Source organism: Dunckerocampus dactyliophorus, chromosome 12, assembly GCF_027744805.1.
Source record: "Dunckerocampus dactyliophorus isolate RoL2022-P2 chromosome 12, RoL_Ddac_1.1, whole genome shotgun sequence".
Taxonomy (NCBI): domain Eukaryota; kingdom Metazoa; phylum Chordata; class Actinopteri; order Syngnathiformes; family Syngnathidae; genus Dunckerocampus; species Dunckerocampus dactyliophorus.
The window spans coordinates 18,966,635-18,990,917 of NC_072830.1; the positions used below are offsets into that span (position 1 = coordinate 18,966,635).

Consider the following 24,283-nt stretch of genomic DNA (forward strand, 5'->3'; position numbering starts at 1 on the left):
CCTACAATGTTCAAATCTTATTTTGCTGAAAAGCATTGAACAGCACCCGTGAAACAATAGAAAGTTTTAACTGCAAATGAGGTAGTTTTCTCAAATATAAATAAAAAGTTTAGAAAATGGCTCTCCAAACCACTAAATTATAGCAATTCCGTTAGTCTTTTATTTTTCACATTTGAAAAACAAACAAAACTTGCACAACAGCTTGACTGCCGACCTGATTTGAGCCTCTTACCAAAAATAAAGTGCACAGCGACCTAAATTGGCTGGTCGTCCAATGCCATGAATGACTTTTCCTCATAGTAGCTTTGCTCTTTTCACTGCTCATAAGCCCACACACAGCTGGCCACTTTAGCCTTAGCTTGATTGCTAGCTGTCAGTCTTGCAGAGCAGAAGGGACAGTGACTGACTTTCAGATCTTTGCGGCGGTAGATAAAATCGGTGGATAAAATCGGTTTCATGTGTAAGGTTTGGCCAATATCCAATCCGCCAAAATTAAGGAAATTACTATCAGTCAGTGCATGCTTATAATATATGAATATGATCCCAGCTGACTGGGCGAGAGGCGGAGTACACCAGCCAATCGCAGGGCACATATAGACAACCATTCACATTCACATTCATACCTATGGACAATTTAGAGTCGCCAATTAACCTCACCTGCATGTTTTTGGAATGTGGGAGGAAACCGGAGTACCTGGAGAAAATCCACACATGGGGAGAACATGCAAATTCCACACCCAAGCGGCAATTCGAACCCAGGTCTTCCTGATCTCCTGACTGTGTGGCCAACATGCTAACCACTCGACATTTTTTTAAATTGCCCGTGCGTGTTGTACGGCGCGGCGCGCACACATGCATGTCTACCGAAGTCAATAACTTCATGTCCTGTTGTTAAATTATGTTAAGAACATGCAATAATGTCCCACATTTTTTTAACACAAACCAAGAAGCTCAGTTTTACCCGACCACATGCAGAGTTTTTTAAAATCTCCACTCTGGACAGTTTTTAAGGACAAAAACCTGCATTTGCGTATGTAAAATATGCATTTTTTAAATATCCGTATTCATGTGGAAATGGCCTTTAAATAGAACTGCTGAAATCAAACGCATTTTGTGCTGTGTTGTAATTTATTGTACATGGGCACCAATTAATCGTACCTGTAAACCCTCCCGTTTTCACCAGGAAACTGACGTATTTTGCCCTTCTTTCCTGGTGCCCTCGCGTTTGAATAGTTTTGTGTATTTTTCTTCTATTGTAACTTTTTGGGTTTTTTTAAACCCTTGGCAACATTCTGTAACCGTTAAAGTCAGGCCTTCAAAATGAAAGAACCACATCTGTAAGTAAAATAACAGTTGCACCACAGTAGGTGGTTGCACCTGCCACCATATGTGGCAGGTGCAAAAACCCAACCACCAAAATCTTCCTTATTTTTAAATGCAAATGCTGACAGATACACATTTAATGACAAAACAACTTATCAAATCCATGCTGTTCAACACAAACACCATGACAAAGCAGGGCTTATGTTGCCTTAACCAGCTGCCAGCCAAGTTTTGGACACCTCTGCCTTAATCATTGAACCAAGGTACAGTATGTTGTCACTGTCTTGGTGTCTTTTTCTTTGAAAATACACAGGCTTTGTCATAGAACCTAGGTTCCCAAAGTGGGGTACGTGTATCCCCAGGGGTACGGCAATTGTCATGGGGGTAGGTGAATAAAAATTGGAAACAATTGTGCGCCTGAACATTATTAAACATTGCCCTTCAATTTGGTAATATATAATTGCAGACTTAAATTCAACACATTCAAACGGAACTACAATAAAAGATATATAGGATGATTACTTATTTATTTATCAAAGTTCATGCGCAACTTTATCAAAATGTGACAATGCAAAATACACATTTTTTTACCCGGAATGACTATAATGTTTGGAAACCACTGATGGAGTATGACTTCGGGCAAAAGGCGGGGTACACCCTGGACTGGTCGCCAGTCAATCGCAGGGCACATATAGACAAACATTCACACCTATGGACAATTTAGGGTCGCGAATTAACCTTACAAGCATGTTTTGGGAATGTGGGAGGAAACCGGAGTACCCGGAGAGAAGCCGCACATGCACGAGGAGAACATGCAAACTCCACACAGAGATGCCTAACGGAGATTCAAACCCAGATCTTCCCGATCTCTTGACTGTGTGGCCAGCATGCTAACCACTAGTCCACCGTGCGGCCTCGTAGAGCAACCATTGTGTTGTACTGTATTATGTGCTTCCACCAACAGGCTGTGTCTGTGTCCTCATAAAAAAAAACGTTTACAACGGAGATTGCCACATCATAACCATGAATTTTTTTATTTCAATCATTTGCATCAGATTATTATTTCTGTGATTCTGCCAAATTCTACTGTTTTCTACTGTTTTCTCCTCATCTTATTTGTGAAAATAAACATACACGACTGAAAAAAATATCACTTGATATCACTTGACTTGATACTGACACTACCCTTGGTATTGACAGTATTGATATTTGGATGGAGCGAAACCGGAACTTTACAGAGAAACGTGAAAAATTGAGAGATGAACTAGTTAAATTTAATTATGTGAAAATAATTATTGTAATAATTCATCCACACGCTTCATTTTCATACCTGGGGAACATTTAATGAGGGAACATAAGGTAAAATATGATTTCCACAAGAATTTCGACCATAAATACACGACTGGGTACTGTAGTGTAACCCTGTCATTTTATTGGCGTCCTTTTATTTTGAAGGTTCACTGACGACCGTGTTAGCCGATGTTGCCCGAGTGTTGCCGAGCGGACCGGAAGCTTTGCTGCTGTGACAGACGAAGACAGATTTTTTTCCCGGTCAAAGTTAAACTACGGGAAACTAAAAACGTCATGGGCTCACTGTTCGTGTGTAAATGGTTCTTTTTCTGTTCGAAATAAAGCTATACGAGTTGGACTAAAACAATAAATTATTTCAGATGAACAGTCGCCATCTTTCCTGGATGCAGAGAATGCAGCATTTTGGTTGTGAAAGAAAAATGTGATGTTTACGTTCATTGCCAAGGCGACGCACTCGGAGGCGGGACATCATGACGTCTGGTTGAAGAGTTGACCAATCAAAGTGGAGCGCTGCTGCCGGATTGACGTCACGGTTAAAGAGAACGCACCGTTACTTGGTTGCTGAAACTACTACTGCATTGAAGAAACGACGGGATTCCAGTGTTGGGTTGACGGTGGGTTTATGTCAAACACCGGCGGTCACAGCAACTTATGTAAGGGCGAAGACAGCAGTAGAAGCCTGCTGGGAAACTACTTTTGGAGGCGTTTCGCTGCATGCTCGGATCCGCTGCTGGGTGAGTGAATACAGTCACCGTCACACGATAAGGAGGCGTTCGAGCCAGTCCTCAAAACCATGGAAACATTGGCATTACTGTTCTGGTCAGTGTTTTCATTAAACAAAACCGAGAAACTGTTTTAATGGCAGGAAGAGTGTAAAAGTAGTACATTGGCAGACTTATTGTTACCCTTAAAGCATACAGTATTAGGCTATCGCTTACTTTTACTGTACGCTAGCTATAGCACGATGGCATGTGTGGCTTCCTGCAAGACCGTTTAAATTGATACTTATAATTACATTTTAATGAGTTTGTAAACGTTACATTCGTCAATGTGTACGTTGCTGCCTTTAGTGGTGAAGCACTCTTGACTACCATCCCCGCCCCCTTCAGTGACAGTCAGATGTGCCTTGCTGCCATTAGCTGGGTCGGACTGGTTCTGAGTGAGCAGCTAGTGATGGGATATTCGGCTCCTTTGTGAGAGTCAGCTCTTTTGGCTCGACTCCAAGAGAGGAGTCGGCTCTTACGGCTTTTTATGGAGCGTGTGTGATACTTAGAAATTCTGAATGGATTGCCTCATTTTGTGCATTTTACATTTGTTGAACATTTGAATCAAACTCGTAGGTGCACAAAAACAACTGCAGACCCACCCATACTACAAAAAACGGACCCAAACTGATACTGTCCTGTCCTTAGATTTCTCCTTTCCGTGTCTACCCTGTTTAAGAGTCTATTCACACATGTCACACAACGGTTTGGAGTGAGTGGATCGATACAAAAATCGATGGTATCGATAACAACGATTATATCACTTACCAGCATGACGAGATCAATATAAGTTCTCTTCAATGTTTATTTTAAAAAAATTTTGTTGTCGCGTTCATATTGCTGCAATGTTGAACGAATGAGTTCTTGGACACAAAGGATCATTTGAATGAGAACCAGCATTTTTTGCTTTTGTTTTGTTGTTTGGCATTATTGGCGTCATTTTGCTACTTTTACATACAACATACAACTTTTTACAGTTGTTTGTGAATAGTTGTGTCAAGATTCAAGAGTTTTATTGTCATATGCACAGTAAAACAGGTAGTTCTGCTATGCATTGAAATTGTTGTTCTGTTCATTCTCCCAAAAAGAAAGAAAACACAAGAAAATGAATAAAAACATAAGAAACATTAATACCAATAAATTAAGCAACAACAACAGAAGAGACATGAATGCCAATGAATGAATGAATGAATGAATAAATAAATAAATAAATAGAGTTATGAGTGTGTTCATGTGTTGTGTGCGGCGTGTGTGAGTGCTTCGTTGAGAAGCCTGATGGCCTGTGGGTAAAAGCTGTTTGCCAGCCTTGTGGTCCTGGACTTCAAACTCCTGTAGCGTCTGCCTGACGGTAGGAGTGTGAATAATGAGTTTCGTGGATGTGTGCTGTCCTTGATGATGATGTAATAAAGGGGAGTGATTGTATTATTTTCTTGACATTGATACATTCTCTTATATCGTGATTGTTATATATTCAACTGTTCACAAAAAAGTTTGATCGTTTTTTTCTCTAAAATCTTTGTGCTGTGTTTTATTGTGATTATAATTATGATCAACAAATAGGTTGTACCTCGCTTGTCGACCTAAGTCAGCTGGGATAGGCTCCAGCTTAACCCCGTGTCCCTAATGAGGAGAAGCGGCATAGAAAATGGATGGATGGAAGTTAAACACAAATAAAATTCAAGTAAAGCATATTGGTATCAGTATTTGTAATAGCAGCACTGTCCTTATATTTATTTGGTAGCGGATTGATGCAGCATCGGCCAACCCTAATAATAATAACCCCTAATCTTCTAATCGGATAAGTCATTTATTCAATCAAGAGTTGGATAAAACATTATTAAGACATTGGTTAGTAAGAAACCGACAGAAACACATGCACACATGAACGTGCACAACCCAGCCAATTTTAATGCACTTGGTCCTCTACAGTTACATTTGGGATGCATGCGTGCATGTCCATAGCGCGTGCGTGTGCACGCTGTGTGTGTGTCTGTGGGTCGCAGGGATAGGGCTGACGAAACCGACACTAACATGCACACAACGCAGGCAACTGTATTGCAATCGGTCCCCCACATTTGCCGTTGATGGGGAGGGAACTAATGTAATGGTTGGGGAATCACTGCTGTTGATAGAGTACATGGATGTTCCACATCGTAATTCAAATCTGTGTATATGTGCTTAATAAAATGAACGTAAATGTATATTTTTCAAAGTAAACCAAGTCAGCAATGTACAGTGTTTGCATTTCATTCCGAATGAAATAGAGACTGAAATGATGTGCGCTAATCAAGAAATTCTTAAAACTGATGTTGGACTTGAAAAGAGATTTTTAGTAGGACTGTCAAGTTGTAATGCATGAGGTGGAACAGTGTGTCTGTCACTGCATGTTACTTAGCTATGTGAAGTCAAATACAAACAGAGCAGCTATGCCATTTGCAGTACGATGGCATTATTTACCGGAGCCAACAAAGATCCCGTCCCAAGTCAACTTCCGTTGTCTGCGAGCCCACTTTGGACATATAAAAGCTGTAATGGCGGTCCTTTAAAAACAAGGTGGAGCGCCTGTGGGTTTTGAGTGACCCATGGAGGTCATAGGTTTCTGCTATATTTACCAGCTCTGTAACTTGATCTGTGGCATTCTGGATGGCTGTGCTCAGACTATCCTCTCACACTCCACAGCCTCCCAAGCAGTGTGTCTGTCCATTGGCCGGACCGCTCAGAACAACGACGGTGAGCGCCTGATAAAGCAACTCAACTATTCGTCTTATGTGGGTTTTTTCTGTGTGGGGGAAAGGAGGGGCGTACTTGCTTGTCAAGAAGTTGTCTGCTTGCTGACCATGGGAAGTAATAATAGACGATCATGCTCTATCTCGCTGAGTGCTTAGTTCATGTCATTGTAGTAGGCTGTAACTAATAGGGGTGGGCAGATTGATGCAAATATTTATTGTATCGATACCAAGGGTGCATGGCATCAGTATCGAATCCAAATAGTGTGATGAGATCGATATTTTTCAGCTCTCTTTTATGTTTATTTTCACAAGCATCATTTTTTTGTGTTGTTTAAACATATATATTTTTGTATTGTTTAACAAGTAGAGACACAGGAGGGCTATGGGAGGAAAAAAGCCGTAAGTTTTGAATGAGAGCCCATAGTAGCTTTTTTTGTTATTTTGCACTATTGACTATATTTTGCTTCAACACTTGTATGTAATGAAAGGGAATATTTGTATTATTTTGTAAATGTTGTTACATTGTCTTATATTGTTGTATTTATGTGGTGTTAAATTGTTCACAAACAAGTTTCTTGACATAAAAAAAATGTATTTACTTGGTATTGGACAATTTGCAGTACTGCCCACCCCTTGTCGCTAATCCGTATGTTTGCAGTGGGTAGTGAAAGTATACGACTTGTAGTTTGGTGGTAAAAAAATGAGCTTTGAAACAAAAGCCGCCATATGATACAATTTTCCAGAATGGAGTCAACCAATTTGAGTTTTCCTTTGATTATAGAAGCTTATGTTTAGTTTCAATAGCCTAATAAAGCTCTTACTTTTATTCCCGATTAACATGCCTGCTTTAAAGTGAAACTGTTTAGAGCCACAAATGTAAAAGCATCGGTTCTCTGCAGTCTTCTCAATGTGGGATCTGTTTCCGACTCACTACTTTGGCGTGCGTTGTGTGGTGCAAAGTCTAATGTGTCCTTATGTTTCCTCAGGTGGGATCAGTGTCGCAAAGCGCAAGAACTCCGTGGGACAACAACAAAAGCTTCACAGTCTATGGGAACTGCTGCGGCAGGTAACGGCGTCACACATTTGCTGCCGGATGTGGAGCTGCTCAGTTTTGACATCGTCAATCACAGTCACCTGTAGCTTCATTCCTCCTGTCCTATATAGCCTTCACCCTAAGTGGGTAATAATGTAGAAATATGTGATAATACAGGTAAAATGTACAGCACATGTGTACCACTGTTTAAAAAGCTCATCATTTGTACATATTTGTGTCTTTAACCTTCACTGATAATGCTTTCTTGTCGAGTGATTTCACATTTTTTTCAGTCGTCCTTGAACACATCATCATTGTGTGCGGAGAAGCAAACGTTTGTTTGGCTACAGAGGCACTATCTTCACACGTCCACAATTGGGGGTTTTGGGCTGGGGGGTAGAGCCTTGTGTCCGAAATGTACATTTTTATGGCCATATTAATTACTCACAGTTATTCCCGGAACATTTTGCGGGGAGACTTATAAAATAATCTCTTTCTACCATCTGCTCAATTTTAATCTAAACCAAACATTCAGTCATTTTAAGGACTTGAAACATCATGATTATTTGAAGGTTCTCATAATTTATTACAAAAAACACACACAATCACAAAATAATTCATTATTTTCCAGGCTTTGGTCATGATTGGAGTCTTTGATATGTCAAAGATGAGCTGCAAAAGTGATCTGATGTGAATTAGTATTTTGTATAAAGTGTCAGATTTCAAATTGTGTTCCCTCTCGGCACCCTAGTGGCAAAAATACACGTATGAAAAACTTAAATCATCATACAACCACTTTTTCCCCCATTTTTTCCCTCATAAATCGCTTAAAACAACTTCAGACTTTCAATCATTTTTGATTATTTGAAAATTTAATACAGGATAAAAAGTTACTGGGCACAGACAGGAGCAGGAGACAACCGATACAAAACAAAGAGAAAGCCAGGACAGGTATCACCATTTAGTAGTTTCATTAAGCCTGCACTGTAACGAAAGTCAAAAGAACTACACAGGCCACAAGCCATTGACATATATTGAGGTAGCGGCGTGATTTACAATATAGCCAGGCTAACATCCGACAGAAAAAACAGCGCACAAAATAATATGAAATATGTGAAAATGGTGTTTCAAAGAATAAAAATAATATAAGAATGAAAACTAATTCACACATGGCTCAGTAGTGCTGCTGCGCTAGGCGTAACACCCATGCACAGGCGGAAGAAAGAGTAGTTCCACCAACCTTGCATCTTTTAGACAAGATCTCAATAATTGAGTTACTTTCCACTGTGTTCCTGTTAATGATATACATGACCTCAAATCACTGAAGTATCGCTATTTTGATTTGAGAATCGGTTTTAGTTGTTGAGTGGGAATCATTTTACGGGTAGCGGGATTATTTTTGTCCTCCGGCCGGCCCAGGATTGGGATGGGGCAAGATTTGTTTCTGTGGGACAGGATGGGACAGGAGTGAAAATCCACTCCAGTGCCAACACTTTTTCACTGACATTTCAAGGCCCACAGTATATTCTGTAGTCCGACTACGTAAACACCAAGAGTTGGCTCTTCTTTCAGCAGAAAAAAAGTGAGTCATCGGCTGTCTGAGAAAGATGAGTTTCACAAAAAAAAAAAAAGTTTCTAAACTAAATTATGTCTTTTTTTAAAAACACATATTGTGCAGTACAGTGACTTTGATTGGAATATTTTTTGCTTTTGTGATGCCTCTAATGCAGGGCTCTCAAACTCGCGGCCCGTGGGCCATTTGTGGCCCGCGACTAGACATGGAGTAGTGTAAATGCTATAAAAAAGTATTTCTTTTTGATATGATTCTACTTTATAGCATTGATCTACTTGAGAGACATGAGATGCTGTGTTTTCTGAATGAGTTTAAAATAGCTTTACTGTTTTTCAGACACCTGTTTCCACTTATGTTGCTAAAACATGCTCATTCTTTTTGCACCATTGCTGCTTGTAGTCTGGTTGAAATATGCTGCAAAAACTCCACCCGTTTTGTATCGCTTGTCTTCATTAGGGTCACGAGTAAGCTGGAGCCTATCCCAGCTGAATGCAGCAAAATACAAACTATGAAATGTATTTATTTTTTGTTTCACCCTATCACTGTATCGAGATATTATCATTATCGGGAGCCGTGCATCGCGTATCATACCGTATTGTGGGGTACCCTGAGATTCCCAGCCCTATTCCCAATACTTCATGTGGCCCAGCCACAACCAGACCCTATCTCCAGCGGCCCCCAGGTAAATTGAGTTTGAGACCCCTGCTCTAATGTCTGAACAGTGGTTTCGTTTTATAAAACATGACAAAAATACAGAAAATTGGCTTTTGATGTAAAAAATTACGTATTTATTTACTAGAAAACAGTATAAATATATATATACACACACACACACACTTGCAGAATAGTGGCACGTCGTGTAGTATACTGTTAAACACTGTCCTGGGTGCAACAGCACACAGCATGATTTGCACCAAAGTTTTGTTTCGCTGCTCTGGCCCTTGCGTAAACCAACCCAGCATCGTCTGGATGGTCTTCTACTCTTGCTGGTAGGCATCATGTATTCAAGTGTATGTTTGCCCATCTGTCCTTCCAGCCTGCTCTCTGGGTCAGTATCGTAAGGTGCCACTGTCGAACATCCGCGTTCCTCCAAGTCCTCAGCCTCCTCCACCCCGGGTTTGACGCCAGCAGCTTTTTTATGAGGCAATTCTCTTCCTAGCGTCATCTTGTGTCCCTCTGTAAGATTGCCGTCTTCTCTTGATGTATTTCTGTCACTCTTTGAGATCTATCTCGAAACAGACTCCTGGTTGCGGTACAGTTTGTACCACACGAATCGGACAGTTGTTGGTGTTGTAAATGGTACTTAACAGATGGAAGGAACAGATGTACTACAGGAGTTTATCAAATATTCGAATGGGTTTATAACAGGGGTATACAGTAATCCCCTTCCGGGTAGTGTAATTGTAATTTGTTTTGCTTTTTGATACAGTGTTTTGCACTTCCGAAAAGGAATGTATCAACTCCCCGGAGCTGATTGGGCCAAACGTTATCACTTCCTATATCAGTGGTATCGCACATCACTATCTTCAAGTGGTTTATGCTCATTGAGGAGCTACACTAGACGCTCCCCCAGCCCTTCCGGTTGGAAAAGGCAAATGACATCATTGGCACCCTACTGCTGGAGTCCAACTGACGTACAGTCATGGAAAAAATTATTACACCACCCTTGTTTCTTCAGTTTATTGATCTGTTTTAATTCCAAGTACAACTAAAGGTACATTTGTTTGGACAAATATAATGATAACTCTGCCTCATTTTTCTCCAGTCCGTGCCAACAAGTTTGTTTTTCTACCATCTTCCTGTATCAATCTTCACATGCGCAGTAAAAAATCATGGGATAGTCCACTGCATGAGAAGGGAGGGGGAGCGGTTGGAACAATCATGATAGAGTTCACTTTTTGATGTAGTTTTCAGCACGGGATGTAAGACTAAAACAGTAATATGTACTTTAAATCAAAGAAAAAAATCAATAATCTGTTTTTATGACACATTTGGGGGTGCCTGGAAATCTGGGGGCCCTAACCAATTTGTTGTGTTTGCCTCCTGCTCGGTGGAAAAAGACACCCCTGCCCTAGACACACCAAATCAATATGAACCAAACACAAACAGTTAGTGGTTTGGTCCGCAACATACCACAAAAGAGGCAAAAATGCTGATCACTGTTTTGCAAACTTGAAGATGATGTGTGTGAATATCTCGTTTTGCCTAAAACACAAAGATAATACGTCTGCTTTCATGGATGACTTCAGAAAATTAAAAAAATTGACATTTGAGAGGCTGAAATCAGAGGATATTTACATTTTTAAATAAAAAAACGATTCCTCGAATACCAAAATAGTTGCCAATGAGTTGGATAATTGATTAATCGGTGATTCATCCATTGACTGCAGCTCTAATGACTGTTTTAAACACTTGTGTCGACATAAAATTTGAGACCCAAAGGGGGCACTTCAAAGAAAAATAGGTGCATGTATTTCGAGATGTGTTGTAGTACTGTTAACTTCAACGTTATCACTCACGTGTTTTGCAAAAGCAGATTTGTGGTTACTTTAAAATCAATAAAAACAAAGGAAAGAGGGTAGGCGGGGCGACAGGATTGACTTGTAGTGCAACAGATTTCACATTTATTTTGTATGTTTTTTCCCTTCATACCCAGCTGTAGTAATTACAGCGGTTGATGATAAATAAAGGGCTGCATTGTGTCAAAACTATTGCAGGGATCAGGTCCACCTGTGCTTCTTGAGATCAAGTTGTCAAGCAGTCGAGCCGAGTTTGATATGAAGCAGTTTTGCAGCTGATGTGCCGAAAGCGGGCGTCAGGGTGGCCTTCACAGACATCAGCAATATCCTATCTCCTCACATTTCAGAGTATATATAGTCACTTGTAAGAGCCAAACCCAGCACAGCTCACAGACTTCCATGTTGGCTCCATTTGGATTTTCATCGTTTTACTGTATGCACTTTAACCTCTTGGCCTTCTGGGATTTTTTTCTTATCCTCAACTGCTACGGATGCTGAGAAATAGGAGTACACAGAGAATGATTTTTTAATACTGGACATTTACTGGTTCATTTTCAACGCAGGAGGACCTTATTTGTCTGACTTTTATCTGCAGTTGGAATACGCTGTGTGGCTTTGAAGGTGACTTGTCATTCATGTTTGCAACTAACATTTGTTTTTACGTAGCCTGCAGCTGTAATTTTATCCTGGAATGATGTATATCAGCAGAATAGGTGGTGGCAGGCCCTCGGAACGCTAAGGGTTTAAACTCAGTGGCAAGTATATGTTTCAGTTTCTCAACGTCAACATAACGGAAAGACCAGCCATTGCTTGGACATTGACTTGTGACTTTGTCCAGAGACATGAGGAGAAAAGATTTTTTTTAGATTTTTCTGTTACGTTGATTCTTCTGTTTTCACGATCATTTATATTCTTTGTTTAGCAAAGTTGCGGCAGTAATTTTATTGTATTCCTTGACAACCATGACAATGATTTTGTACATGCGCAAATATTTCTTCCAGTGGATGACAATCTGAAATGGGTGCATTTTGTTATTTGCTGTGGTAGAGTCTAGGTTAATACTGCCATTCTTTTATTTTGAAGCTTATTTTGCAGTGAACAGGAAGTCACTGTGTGTACATTTCAATGCTGTGTATGTAGACAGTAGTTATGGTGCTGTTGTCGTTTGCTCGTGACCTTTTAGAACCGTTACACCGCAGCACATGGGGCAGCGTGGTTGCATTTGTGCTGCTATGAAATAGAAGAAGTTTCACTTTTAGGGCTGTCAAATGATTAAAATGTGTAATCTGTTTCATCAATGTTTCAAATTAATTAATCATGATTAATAACCATTTTCAACTATGTCTGAAATATCCCCATTTTTGTTGTATTTTGGGAACAGAAAGACAATTGACAGGACATGATTATACGGTATATATTTCTATGTATTAACAGCTCCAATTGAACTGAAAATGTACTTGCCTAAAAATAGTCTCTTTAATAGTGGCAGAACATTTGAATCACACTTTAACCGAGTTATTAAGAGCAATGACGTTCGGACATTGGAGTGTCCGTGAATTAACCGTGGTAAGTGTTGTTCCCAGGACAAACGGACTAGAGTTGTGTTTGCAAGTTAGGGATCCATATATGGTGTTGGAATTGCACTGCTGTTGATGTGAATAAAGATTCAGTGACGTCAGACTCTGTGACTCTGTGGGGATGCTACACTGGGCCTCCATCTGCCGACATAACAGAGGTGTGGGTTGCCGTGATGCACGTACGCAAGTCCGCTCAAAATGTTTACGTAATGATTGGAATAAACAAGTTGCCTCCGTTAATGCATTATTTTTGACAGCCTTACTTTTAATAGTAAAATGACCTTGCTTGCATGCCAAACGTGAATTATGTCACAAGACTAAGCTAGACAGACCTTAATATGCTTGTTTTGTGTCTTGGCAGCAGTTTATTTTGAGGCCTTTTCATTATCACATCATTTTAAGTACAGTACAATTGGATTGTTTTATATGTCGTCCAATCGCGGCACTACATTTGTTCTTAACCTCTCAAGCACTACTTGACACAGTGGCCGGTGCGGCTTGACCTGCATTTGTGTGTTTTGATGAAACGGCTCATCCCCTGCCTGCCTGCCTGCCTGCCTGCCTACTCCGTTTTTGAATTATTGATCAACTTTTGATCAGAGAGAAAGAGCAAGTGGGGCAGAGAAAAAGCAATAGAGTAGAGCAGGAAGGGAGCTACAGTATGGTGCACTCAGAGAGAAGGCCGACTGACAAGACAGCAGGAAAGTATATGGAAAGTATATGGAGAAACACATGGACACATTGATAACAGACGAGGAACCTCCCACACCGAACTCGACACAGATCTGGAGCACCTGACACTTTTATTTATTCAGTTGTTGCTACACATGGAGCCTCTGTGCATTGGTCAGTGACACAGTGCTGACCTCATCTACAGACAACTGTATGAACTCCCCCAATGAACACATGACAAATGAATGAATGGCTTGTCTACTATACAGTACAGTAGAGCCCCACTTTTCGCAAGGGTTTCAACCAGGGACCACCAGGGAATGGCTAAAACACACACGGATCCTCCCCACCCCAAAACCCTCCTGCAAACTTGATGTCGCTGTTGTCCGATTTCAGATCAACATTTGCAATAAAATTGAGTGTTGGATTAAGCGGCATAGAAAACAAATGAATGATTAGAGTAGATTAATTATTAAAAATTAAATTATTAAACACACTTCTGTAGCCAAACAAACTTCTGCATCTCAGCACACAAGTATGGTGCATTCAAGGACTGATGAACAAAGTAGCAAATCTCTACGCTTGATGAAAAAATATTATCAGTGACGCATAAAGACATGAACATGTAAAAATTGTGGGCTTTTGTAACAGTGGTACATGTATGCTGTACATTTTACTTGTGTTATCATGTATTTACAAATTATAACCAACTTGAGGTGAATGAGATGTGTTTCTGCAGAAATAGATACTAGTTTGATGGCAAGAGCCGTGCTGTCGCTACTAGAGTTTTGAACTATTTTGGAGCTTCCCTGACAACACTTCTGGAACACAAGATCAGAACAGCTTGCTGACACCCTCACCTTGAACTCGGACAGGCGAGAGGTACGGATTCCTTGAAATAAATGAGTTTCAAGTGCTGACAACCGCTAGCAAGCCAAGCTTGCTAGCAACAATGCCAAACAAAAAGCGAATTGACCCGGGTCCAAGGGTCCACAATTAGAAATAGGGCCAGAGAAGGTTTGGAGATGAAAGCGCAGGACACTGTAGCTCAAATAAGGCAACATCTAAGAGGCCTGCAAACACAGATTGGACATGTACAATCACAGAATAATGGCCACAAGAAGAGCTTCTTTGAGATCCATGGTGAGGTCATAAACCTTAAGGAGGAAAACAGGGCCCTGTGCAATGATACCAAGGCACTACGGGATCATATCAAGGTACTACAAGATGATAATGCTGCCATGCACGCTGAAAACCCATGGAGGTAAATAGAGCAGTACACAATGATGTCAAGGTACTACTTGGATGATAATGCTGCCTTGCGTGCCAATCTTGAGGAAGAGAAAATCATCACGCAAATTAAAAATACAATTGAAGAGATGGATCAGAATGCATGAATGATGCGACCCTCGCTGGGCTCCGAATTATACCAATGTCAAATGCCAGGGCAGTCCAGAAGAGAGGGGAACTAGATGTAATGGATATTGCTTAAAGAGAAACAAATTGCCAACTTTCTCAAATCTAAGGAGGTGGATGTAGATATCGACACCATCGATACTTGCATCCCACTGTATGGCAGACACAATGCCACACCTGTCATCATCAAGTTCACCAACAGGGAATTCAAAACCACACTGCTGAAACAAGGAGAAAAGAAGCTGAAAGGTACAAACGTCTACATCAATGAACATCTGACCAAACCGCAATGCTGACATCGCCAAGAAAGCACATGACTTGAGGAAGCAGGGAAAGATTCAAGGTACTTGGAGCACCAGCGGAAAAATATACAGGCTTGTTGTCAAGAATATCAAGGATCTGGATAAATATTAAAGATCACGTCACCATGACAACAAGAAAAATAGAGGATACAACCCACAAACAAAGAACGATGCAGTTTGGAAGGATTACATTCAATAACATTTGACATCATGTTGCAAGGGCCCGCTCAACAAGAAGTACTGGAATTAGGAACCCATGTATCTACATACATTCCATGACACTCACAGTACAACACTAAAGACGGCAGGTTGGAAGACCTGGAAGTGGAAATCTTTAGCTGTCCAGACTTCAAACGATTGGATTGGAGAAAAGGAAAAACTTTTCTTTTTTTGTTAACAACTGCTTTTATTATATGGAAGAATGATGTAAATAGTGAATTAGTGTATGTTGAATACAGGAAGTGAACAAATGTAATAGCAATTGGTGTGAAACGGAGAGGGGGTAGGATTAAATAAATTTTGCTTTTTCCTACTCCTTTTCAGACAAAAATTGCAAAATCATCCAATGATTGTGAAAACTCCAAAAAGTAAAAAGTATCTGTCTTACTATTATTGGTATTGGTAATGCTGACCCTGATGGATTTAATTTTGAAATACAGTTTAACATTATATAAACAAAAATATAAGACCAAGTAAAAATATGAGCTAAATAATAATTGTTTCTGTTTAATAAATAATAATAAATAATAAAATAAAGAGTGCTAAACAAGTTTAAAAACAATATTAACAATGTTACAATATGAGCAACATAACAACAAAAAAATATATTTGTGAAAACAACAGAGAACTGAAAAATAACAATCTGATACTAATACTACCCTTGGTATCGATGTTGATATCTGAATCGATCCACCCAATCTCAAATCGTATGTATGGAGAATGCAAGCTACGCCACTTGCGTAGATTAATAAAAACAATAAATCCTATTTTATTTGTTGCCATAAACACAACATGCAGGATTTTTTGACGCTGTTTGAGACCAATACCGATAGACCTTAAACAATAACAATTAACCAGCGGTCAGCGCATAACAAAGGTGACCTTATTGATTTTGATATCAAGTCCAGAAACGTGCGTGATGCTTTTAACGTCGTCTTTATCATGTGTCTGCCCTTCATTCGTCACCCGACGCGACTCTCGCCACTAAAGTTCGCACAGTTTTAATCTGCACGGACTACGAATCACGTGCATCGCTGACATCACGGCCGCATCGGCAATGCGTTTCCCCCATCGCATTCTGGAATGACGAGGTTTGAGCTCGATGCAGATGAGTGCAATTCAGTGAAATAAATAGAAAGTAAAAAGGTGACACTGTAGACTGCAGCGCCCAAAGAAAAAGCCACAAAGCGACTGTGGTTTTTATGTGGTAGCATAAAGACGCAGGGTGCTTCTGCGGGATTTTAAAGGGGGACTGGGGGGGCGGGGCACTGTGCACCTTGCAAACTGACGCAGCGGTGACGCGAAAGGCTCCTAGACAAATCGTCCATATAATGTCTGACGTGTTGGTTTGGCACCACTTTGGAAATGACATTTTTTGTTGAACATTGACCACCATGTGTGTAAGTGTGCATGTTTTTAGAGTTGCTATGGAGATGTGTGTGATTTGTGTCTACACTTTTTGTGTAGATTTGAACTAATACACTAATTTGTGTCTGGGCTGCAGTCAATGCAGTCTTCCACAGGCCGTCTTCCCCTGCGGCTGAGAACCCAGCAGCACTGCCAGCATGTCCCACGTCTCCTCCGCCGCCAAGCGCTATGCTGGCCCGTCCTACACCAGCCACTACAGCTCCTACAGCTCCATAACGCCCAGCCTTAGCTCCTACAGCGAGCGGAACAGGTTGTCCTCTTACAAGTCCCCTACCTCCTCCTCAGGTTACGCCTCTTCCAGCTACCTGAGTCGAAACTACAGCACCCCAGACCGCGGCCGGGTCATCCCACGGACTGACATTCTCGGGAGTAGCAACAGCAGCAGCAGCAGCAACCGCCGCAGTGAAAGCCTCAGTCGAACCCCTGTCAAGAGCTATGCGGGTTCTGGACTTAGTGGGGGGTCAGCCTACACGACATACAGCTCCTATTCGTCCCCCTCAGCCCAGTCCAGCTACCTCTCCTCTTCACCGGTGGCCTCCAGAATGTCGCTCAACCGACGAAAATCATCATCCCAGAATGACTTAAGCAGGGACTTGGCTTCTCTGGGCCTCAATGACGCCTCGTCTTCGTCCAGCCCTTCTTCCTCCTCCGGCAGCTCGAGGAGCTACCGTAGTCGGGCCAGTGACGTGGCTACCTCCTATGGCGCCAACTCCTCAGGCCTGTCACGGAGCACTACTCAGGAGGCCCTTTCATGGAACTCCACCAAGGAGGCCTTGAGCACCAGCAGCAGGTCACACATTTCTTCAGCGTGGGAGCCAAGCACGAGTGGCGTGGCCGTGTCCCCCATTAGGGACTCCACGGTAAGAGCACATTGTTCTTGGAATGCTGCACTGATTTGAGGATGTACTATTACAAGATCAGAATTTTGCTGCCATATGATGCAGAAAGCTCTGCAGCTTCCCTTTTTGAACAAGTGAGGGCGCTGTTGTATAGCTAAACCTTAGGGCACCTGAGCAAGGTTTTTCCAAGTAACATGCAGGGCCACAGAAGTAGAGCAGGACAATTGATACCGGAGTAATACCTGAGCTGTTAATAGAAATATACTGTAGCTTAGCTTTCTCTGAAGTAGAAACCACAGGTGAGCCACTTCTGGTGGACTCCCATTTTTATGTTAGGTCCTTCAAAACAGCCCTAGTCGGGATAGTTGGGTCACCTTCTGGCTTTCACAGTCACAATCTGTAGCGGGATCACAAAAAACATAAAAAAGCAAGACACTTGTGGAGTTAATCCTTTACATCAGGAATGTCCAAAGTGCGGCTCGTTTTTTTCACTGGCCCTTGGCACATTCTGACAATGAAATAAGTGCACTGTTAATGAGATATATTCTTAGATATTACTCTAATAACTGTTTGCTTTGTCTCCCATAACAAAAAAGCTAAGTTGTGGATGTTTTGGTCAGATAGTTGAGTATATATTCACCCACACTGGATTGGTTTTGGCATCTTTGAAGCACATATTGTATCAAAGAGGCCCCTGCATCTTTTAATTTTTCAGTATGCGGCCTCTTGGTGAAAAGAGGGCAGTCCTGCTTGAGATGTTTACCGAGCTGAAGTTGAATGAGAGATGCTGAAGATTGCCAGGTGTCTTGTGTGCAGGATGATTTGTGACATATTTACACTATTTTGATAGTATCGTCCCTTGAGAAGATATAATAATTTCGGGGTTGGAATATGACTGATATACGTACTCACTTTGGGAGATAGTGTAGAGAACTTTAGGTGGAACTCCACATTGTACGTCTTTTAACATGGTCGACGGTGTGGAGGTGAGATTTTTGGTTTGTGTCATAAATGTAAGACACTATCTCATTTAAACCTTATTTATTGACTTAGGGTTCATTTTGCGCATTCGTAGACTCGTTTGTGTGCTCCTTAAAACACGCACGGGTGATTAAAAATGCTTCACGATGTTTCCTGTGCTGTGTGCGCTATCTTAAAGATAATTTATGCATTTGGCTCCTGCATTATTACATTTTTCTGTATGTGGCCCTTGTTGGAATAGATTTGGACATACCTGGTCTAGACTTTGTGTCGAATGAACAATATTTTTAGACTGCCCTACTTTATTAACCATCTTCATCAGACGGCTTATAACTGGTTGAAAACCCACATTCTAGTGCCTGTTAGAGCTTGGTGCCAGGGTTTACAGTATATAAGATTAGGTATTAGGGGCTGGCGGGTATAATTGTGTTACTTATTCCAGTCCGGGGCCTGCCTTTCGCCTGACACCAGCTCCAACACCAGCCCTTGAACACAAAAGAGAAAATGGATGCATGGATCTTCCACGCAGAGTCCATGCTGTTAAATTGAGTCAGCCAACATTACAGTACAATCGGAGGCATGATAAGTGAAGTTGCACAGTTTGTTCTGAAGACTTAATTCAGTTGTTGAACAGTACATGGAGCACTTTATTCTGTCCTGGGAGTCTCCCACACATTCCCCTGAACTCCCACGTGAGCCGGTGTCAGCAATTAAGTGTTGGAATACGGCTGATTGTAAGCGGCGTTTTCTCAAAACTCATTTATGCTGTATTTTTGTTTTTTGTGATTTACGTATGTTTAAGTTCATATAAGTGAATATTTACGCTCATTTATTACTGTATCTTATTTTGAAGGGTTCTTATCCAGCTTTTAGACGTCCACATGTACAGTATGTGATTTGAACAGGAAGTGATGTGCTTTATTTTGAATTGTAATGTTGATGTCGGTAAAACAAGTGGCAGCACCGGGTGGGTTTCATTTAAGAGGTCATTTGTACGTTCCAAGATGGGTCTGCAACTAAGATTATTTTCTTAGTTAATCTGAAGCTTCTTGTTTCGATTAATCGAGTAATGGGTTACTCCCTAGACCAGGGGTCACCAATGTGGTGCCCGCGGGCACCAGGTAGCCCCCCATGACCACATGAGGTGCCCGCAAGCCTGCTTTTCATTCAGGTTTTCAGTTAATAATGAAAGAACAGTAGAAAGAAATGCATTCTGAAATACAAAATGTGAGTTGTGGACACCAGCATTTTGTTAATGTTCTGGTAAAACAAGCATATTCGCTTTGTTTGGGTTTAAAATAAGCTCTGAAAATAAATGTTACAAAAATGAGTAGCTCTTGGCCATTTTCATTTTGTAAAAGTAGCTCTCACAAGGAAAAACGTTGGTGACCCCTGCCCTAGACGGACCAAATGAATATGAACCAAACACAAACTTAGTGGTTTGATCGCAACAAATTATAAACGAGGCAAAAAATGTCCATCACTGTTTTCCAAAGTAAAAGCTGATGTGTCTGAATATCTTGTTTTGCCTAAAACACACAGATAATAGGTCTGCTTTCATGGATGACGAAAGGAAATAAAAAATATTCACATTTGAGAGGCAGAAATCAGGATTACATCTTTAAATCAACAATGATTAATCAAATACCAAAATAATTAAATTAAATTGGATAATCAATTAATCATTGATTAATCAATGTAATTGTTGCAGCTTTATTCCAAGACCCCCCTCGAATGGGAAAAAACTTAAAAATGTATATTGTTACTGTACTCCTGTGCTTCTCAAACAGTGGGACATTTATTCATAAAATTTGTTCAAAGTTGCCAGGTCTGTTAGTGTCTTTATTCATGCTTGAATGACGCTGGTGCCAGTAACTCGTACAGTGATTTGTGTAGGTAAATAAATGATTACATAGTCAACCAGTCCAAGGTCTACTCTGCCTTTCGCCCAAAGTCAGCTGGGATAGGCTCCAGCATACACCCGTGACCATAGTGAGGACAAGGGGCATAGAAAAAGAATGGATTGATGTTCTCAATAGAATTTCAAATCTTCTCAATTGTTAAAGTTTTCATTTTGTTCAAGTGTTTTGCTTCTCAGACACCAACAAAACAGAGAGGGAATGTACCAAATCCTGGTACCGGATTGCTCAAAACTCGATCCCTTTCTGTAAATCAAGGGATTTGATCAATGTCCAGCTTGTTTACCACCAATAGGAAGGTGGTGTCATGTTTCTTTGCCCGTTTACTTTCACTTTGAGCTCTTGCACCAATGAGAAATAACATGACGACACAATGACAAAATCACAGCAAACATGGTGAATCATGGTGTGTGTTCTCCTTGCACCCTGAAGACCACTTATGGTACAGTACTTGCATCAGGTGGGAGGCTGGTCTCTGACGTAAACGGCTTGGTTGAGGCGGGCTCTGACGTCTGTTGTAGGCAGGCTTGACTTACTAGGTGTGGGCGATACTGCAAATGTTGGTGTTGATTTGATACCAAGTAAACGCAGGAACAGTTTTGCCGATACTGATACCGATGTTTTTTTTCCAAGATCATTGAATATTTAATGATGTTGGGATTTCATTTACGTATATACAGTCAACTGTAATATAAACTTCTCCTTCTTCCACCTTGAATTTGTTGCATAACAAGATGCTGATTAGACAGCGTGATTATTTCACAATAAAACAAGATTCCACACTTCTGTTTTACTGTAATGGCATTATCTCGGCAAAGGAGGAAGTAACACAGGTTTAGACAGATTTTGAGAGAAATAGCCCTTTTGTGTCCACAAAAACAGTTTTAGAAGGTATATGGCGAAAGTGGCTCCACAAACCCAAGATGCAACTTGACAGCCCAATATCAGCAATCAGACTTAGTTGGTCCTACGATGGTGGTTATCAACTCACTTTGTCAAGTCAGGTTTTCGGCTTTGTGCGCGTTCACATGAGAGGGGGGCGTTTGACGTCATATTATTCTACTTCCGCAGAAAAATGAAGCCGGTGAATTTAGCAAAAAAATTAGTACGTAAATATTATGGAGAGTTATGAGGTGTACCCAAAAGATTATGACCGCTAAAAGCAACACTGTCGCTGCCAATAGAGCCGGAAGGTCCGCTGACAGAGTAATGCTTAGCATGTAATGGGCAAGTTAACACTTATTTTCATATATCAACGCTCAACGTTGCACAACTTTGACATTTTAACACTTAGCAATAAAAAAAATAAATAAATTGTCGCAATAAAAAAAATAAATAAATTGTCGCAAAAACGTTTTTTTTTTTTTATCTTTGCAGTATGTCTTCTTGTTGTATCTCATTGTGACCGCTCGATGGCAGTGTTGACGTGCGCACTCAAAAGGACTGCTGTAACGTTTGCTAATGTTGGCCTAATTGTTAATTGTTAATATTTCAGATTGCATTTTAATCCTGGTGCTCGCATGAGCATATCTATCGTATTCCCTCTGAAAATCTATCTCGCTTATAGATGGATAATAACATCAGGGAATGCACTTTTTTTCATTTTTTTTCCCTCCATGTCCCCAGGCGAACCTCGTAGGTTCTGAATAAATGGTGACGCCATCTCCGAATTAAACAGTCAAAAAGTGGCACTTTCATAGCTGATTTTAAAATGAAAGCCTGGACATGACCTGGTCTCGACCAGGTTATGAGTTTAGCCTAAGTTACCATGGTGATAGAGCTGCTTTAAACGAGACCGAGCTTCGCTGAACAGGCAAGTCTCCCGCTTTCAACTCAACAGAGCTAGCTAACCCACTAAACTCGCTTCGCCGTATAACCCCTTAGATGTTATGAGTTGAGTTCACTTATACAGTATGTTTGTTTAAGTTTTGTGTTAGGTATATTTATAAGTTAAATGTTTCTCCCACTAGTAGTCCATATCGATCTGATATCAAGTAAATACAGGTACTTTTTACTGGGCTTTTTGCCACCCTTATTCCCTGAGGTGAGTTATTGTTTCTAAACTGTACAGCAATATCAACAATGTAACAATATGCACAACAAAACAAAAAACACTGATATCGGCAGAAATAAAAACAGAAGAGAACTTATGAAAAAATACAATTGTGAACAATGTAACGATATTGTATATAAATACAGCAATTTAAGCCATTGTAACAATATCAACAAAACAATAAAATGATTCCTTGTTATCTAAAATTGTTTGAAGTCAATAGTACACAATAACTATTGGCTCTCATTCAAATTCTTGGGCTTTTTGCAACCTCAGGACTTATTCACTGATATAATAATATAACAATATAATAACTAGTACAACGCAACAAAAAAACAACAGATAATGTGAAGCTCAACAAACAAGAACTGAAAAATATCGAGTCTGTGGCACGTGTATCGATCCGATACTGATTCATCTCTTGGTATGGACGTTTGGATCGACCCGCCCACCCCCTATTAAATGCTTCCAGTGGATGTTAAAGGGGTGGACCGAGCGAGCTGTCAAACTGAATGAGAGAACCATTAATAGATGTTGTATTTAGTGGGCGACGTCGCGAATTATTTTTGTATTCTAGTACTTCGTTAAATACTCTCCTCGTTGTAATTACACTGTAAGTGCTATTATTTAAGTGGGGGTCCATGTTTTAATGAATGAAGAGCGTGTGGCGACACATCGACCAGAAGACGGCGCGGTAGCCGACAGGAGCACGTCGTAGTCCGGCAACACTGGCTTGTGTGAGTCGGCTTCATCCTTCCCTCGACATGCCGAGCATGCGACAGGCATACACAGTGACCGTTCCGGAGGAGCCGCCACCGGCAGCCGCGTTCCCCTTCCTTAAGCAAGAGATGCGGAGAAAAGGCAGCATGTCCGGCTCGGTGCTGGTGTCAACATTCGTGGGGCTCCTCATCAACCAAGCCAAGGTAAGACGACGTCGTTGCATCACGTCGATCGTCACGTATAATTTATTAACATTCAAGTCGTTCAGTCAATGTGTGTTTATACGTTTTGTAAATAACTGCTTTTTAAGATGAAATCCGGTGAAACTGGGATGTCAAAAAGTAGTCCCACTTATTGTGTTTGTGGGAGATTTCCACAAAAACTAAAGTCATCGGCTTTGATTTCGAAAATTCCAGATGTATTACATTACGGTCAATGTTATGTATTTGCTGAAAAATGGTGTGTGGTTGATGTCAAAGTGAGTCATTATTAAGCCTCTCTCTTAAGCTCATGTACACCACTTTGCCAGTAGGCCCATACTAGCAGGTCACTGCTTATGTAACCATGCTTAATCCCCAGCACAGGCAGCACTACAATTGCTCTACTATACCGCTCTTATCTGTGTTGTTTGCTTCTTCTGTTTTGGCAGCACAAGAGCAAAAATCCAGACATGGATTCCTTCATGTATATTATTTATCACTGTAAAATGTGTACATTCAGTATACAAAAAAAAACTGGGGACGGGGTGGTTTCAGAAAGTCAAAAAAATGAAATGGAATTATAAATTACATCAGCGCCTGTTTATGTTGATGCCCCTCGGACTGGCTGACTGATGGCGACATAAGTGGTTGTCAGCGTAAGCGAAAGTAGCCCTTGCTCGCACATTTACTTGTGACTTTCGCCGG

At 40.8% G+C, this 24,283-nt stretch overlaps 1 protein-coding gene across 3 annotated transcripts in view; it reads left to right on the plus strand.

Moving 5' to 3' along the window:
• Positions 1-3,224: 3,224 nt before the first annotated feature.
• Positions 3,225-24,283, plus strand: part of usp2a (ubiquitin specific peptidase 2a) — a 40,184-nt gene continuing 19,125 nt past the window's right edge. The window contains exons 1-4 of one of the 3 annotated variants that reach the window (XM_054793888.1): positions 3,225-3,368; positions 6,078-6,128; positions 7,114-7,193; positions 16,943-17,726. In XM_054793888.1, the coding sequence (XP_054649863.1) occupies positions 17,004-17,726 (723 nt within the window). In that variant the 5' untranslated portion in view covers positions 3,225-3,368; positions 6,078-6,128; positions 7,114-7,193; positions 16,943-17,003. Of the gene's footprint in view, positions 3,369-6,077; positions 6,129-7,113; positions 7,194-16,942; positions 17,727-23,121; positions 23,582-24,283 lie in introns of those variants that run through there. The other 2 variants (XM_054793890.1, XM_054793889.1) reach the window with 2 other exon arrangements.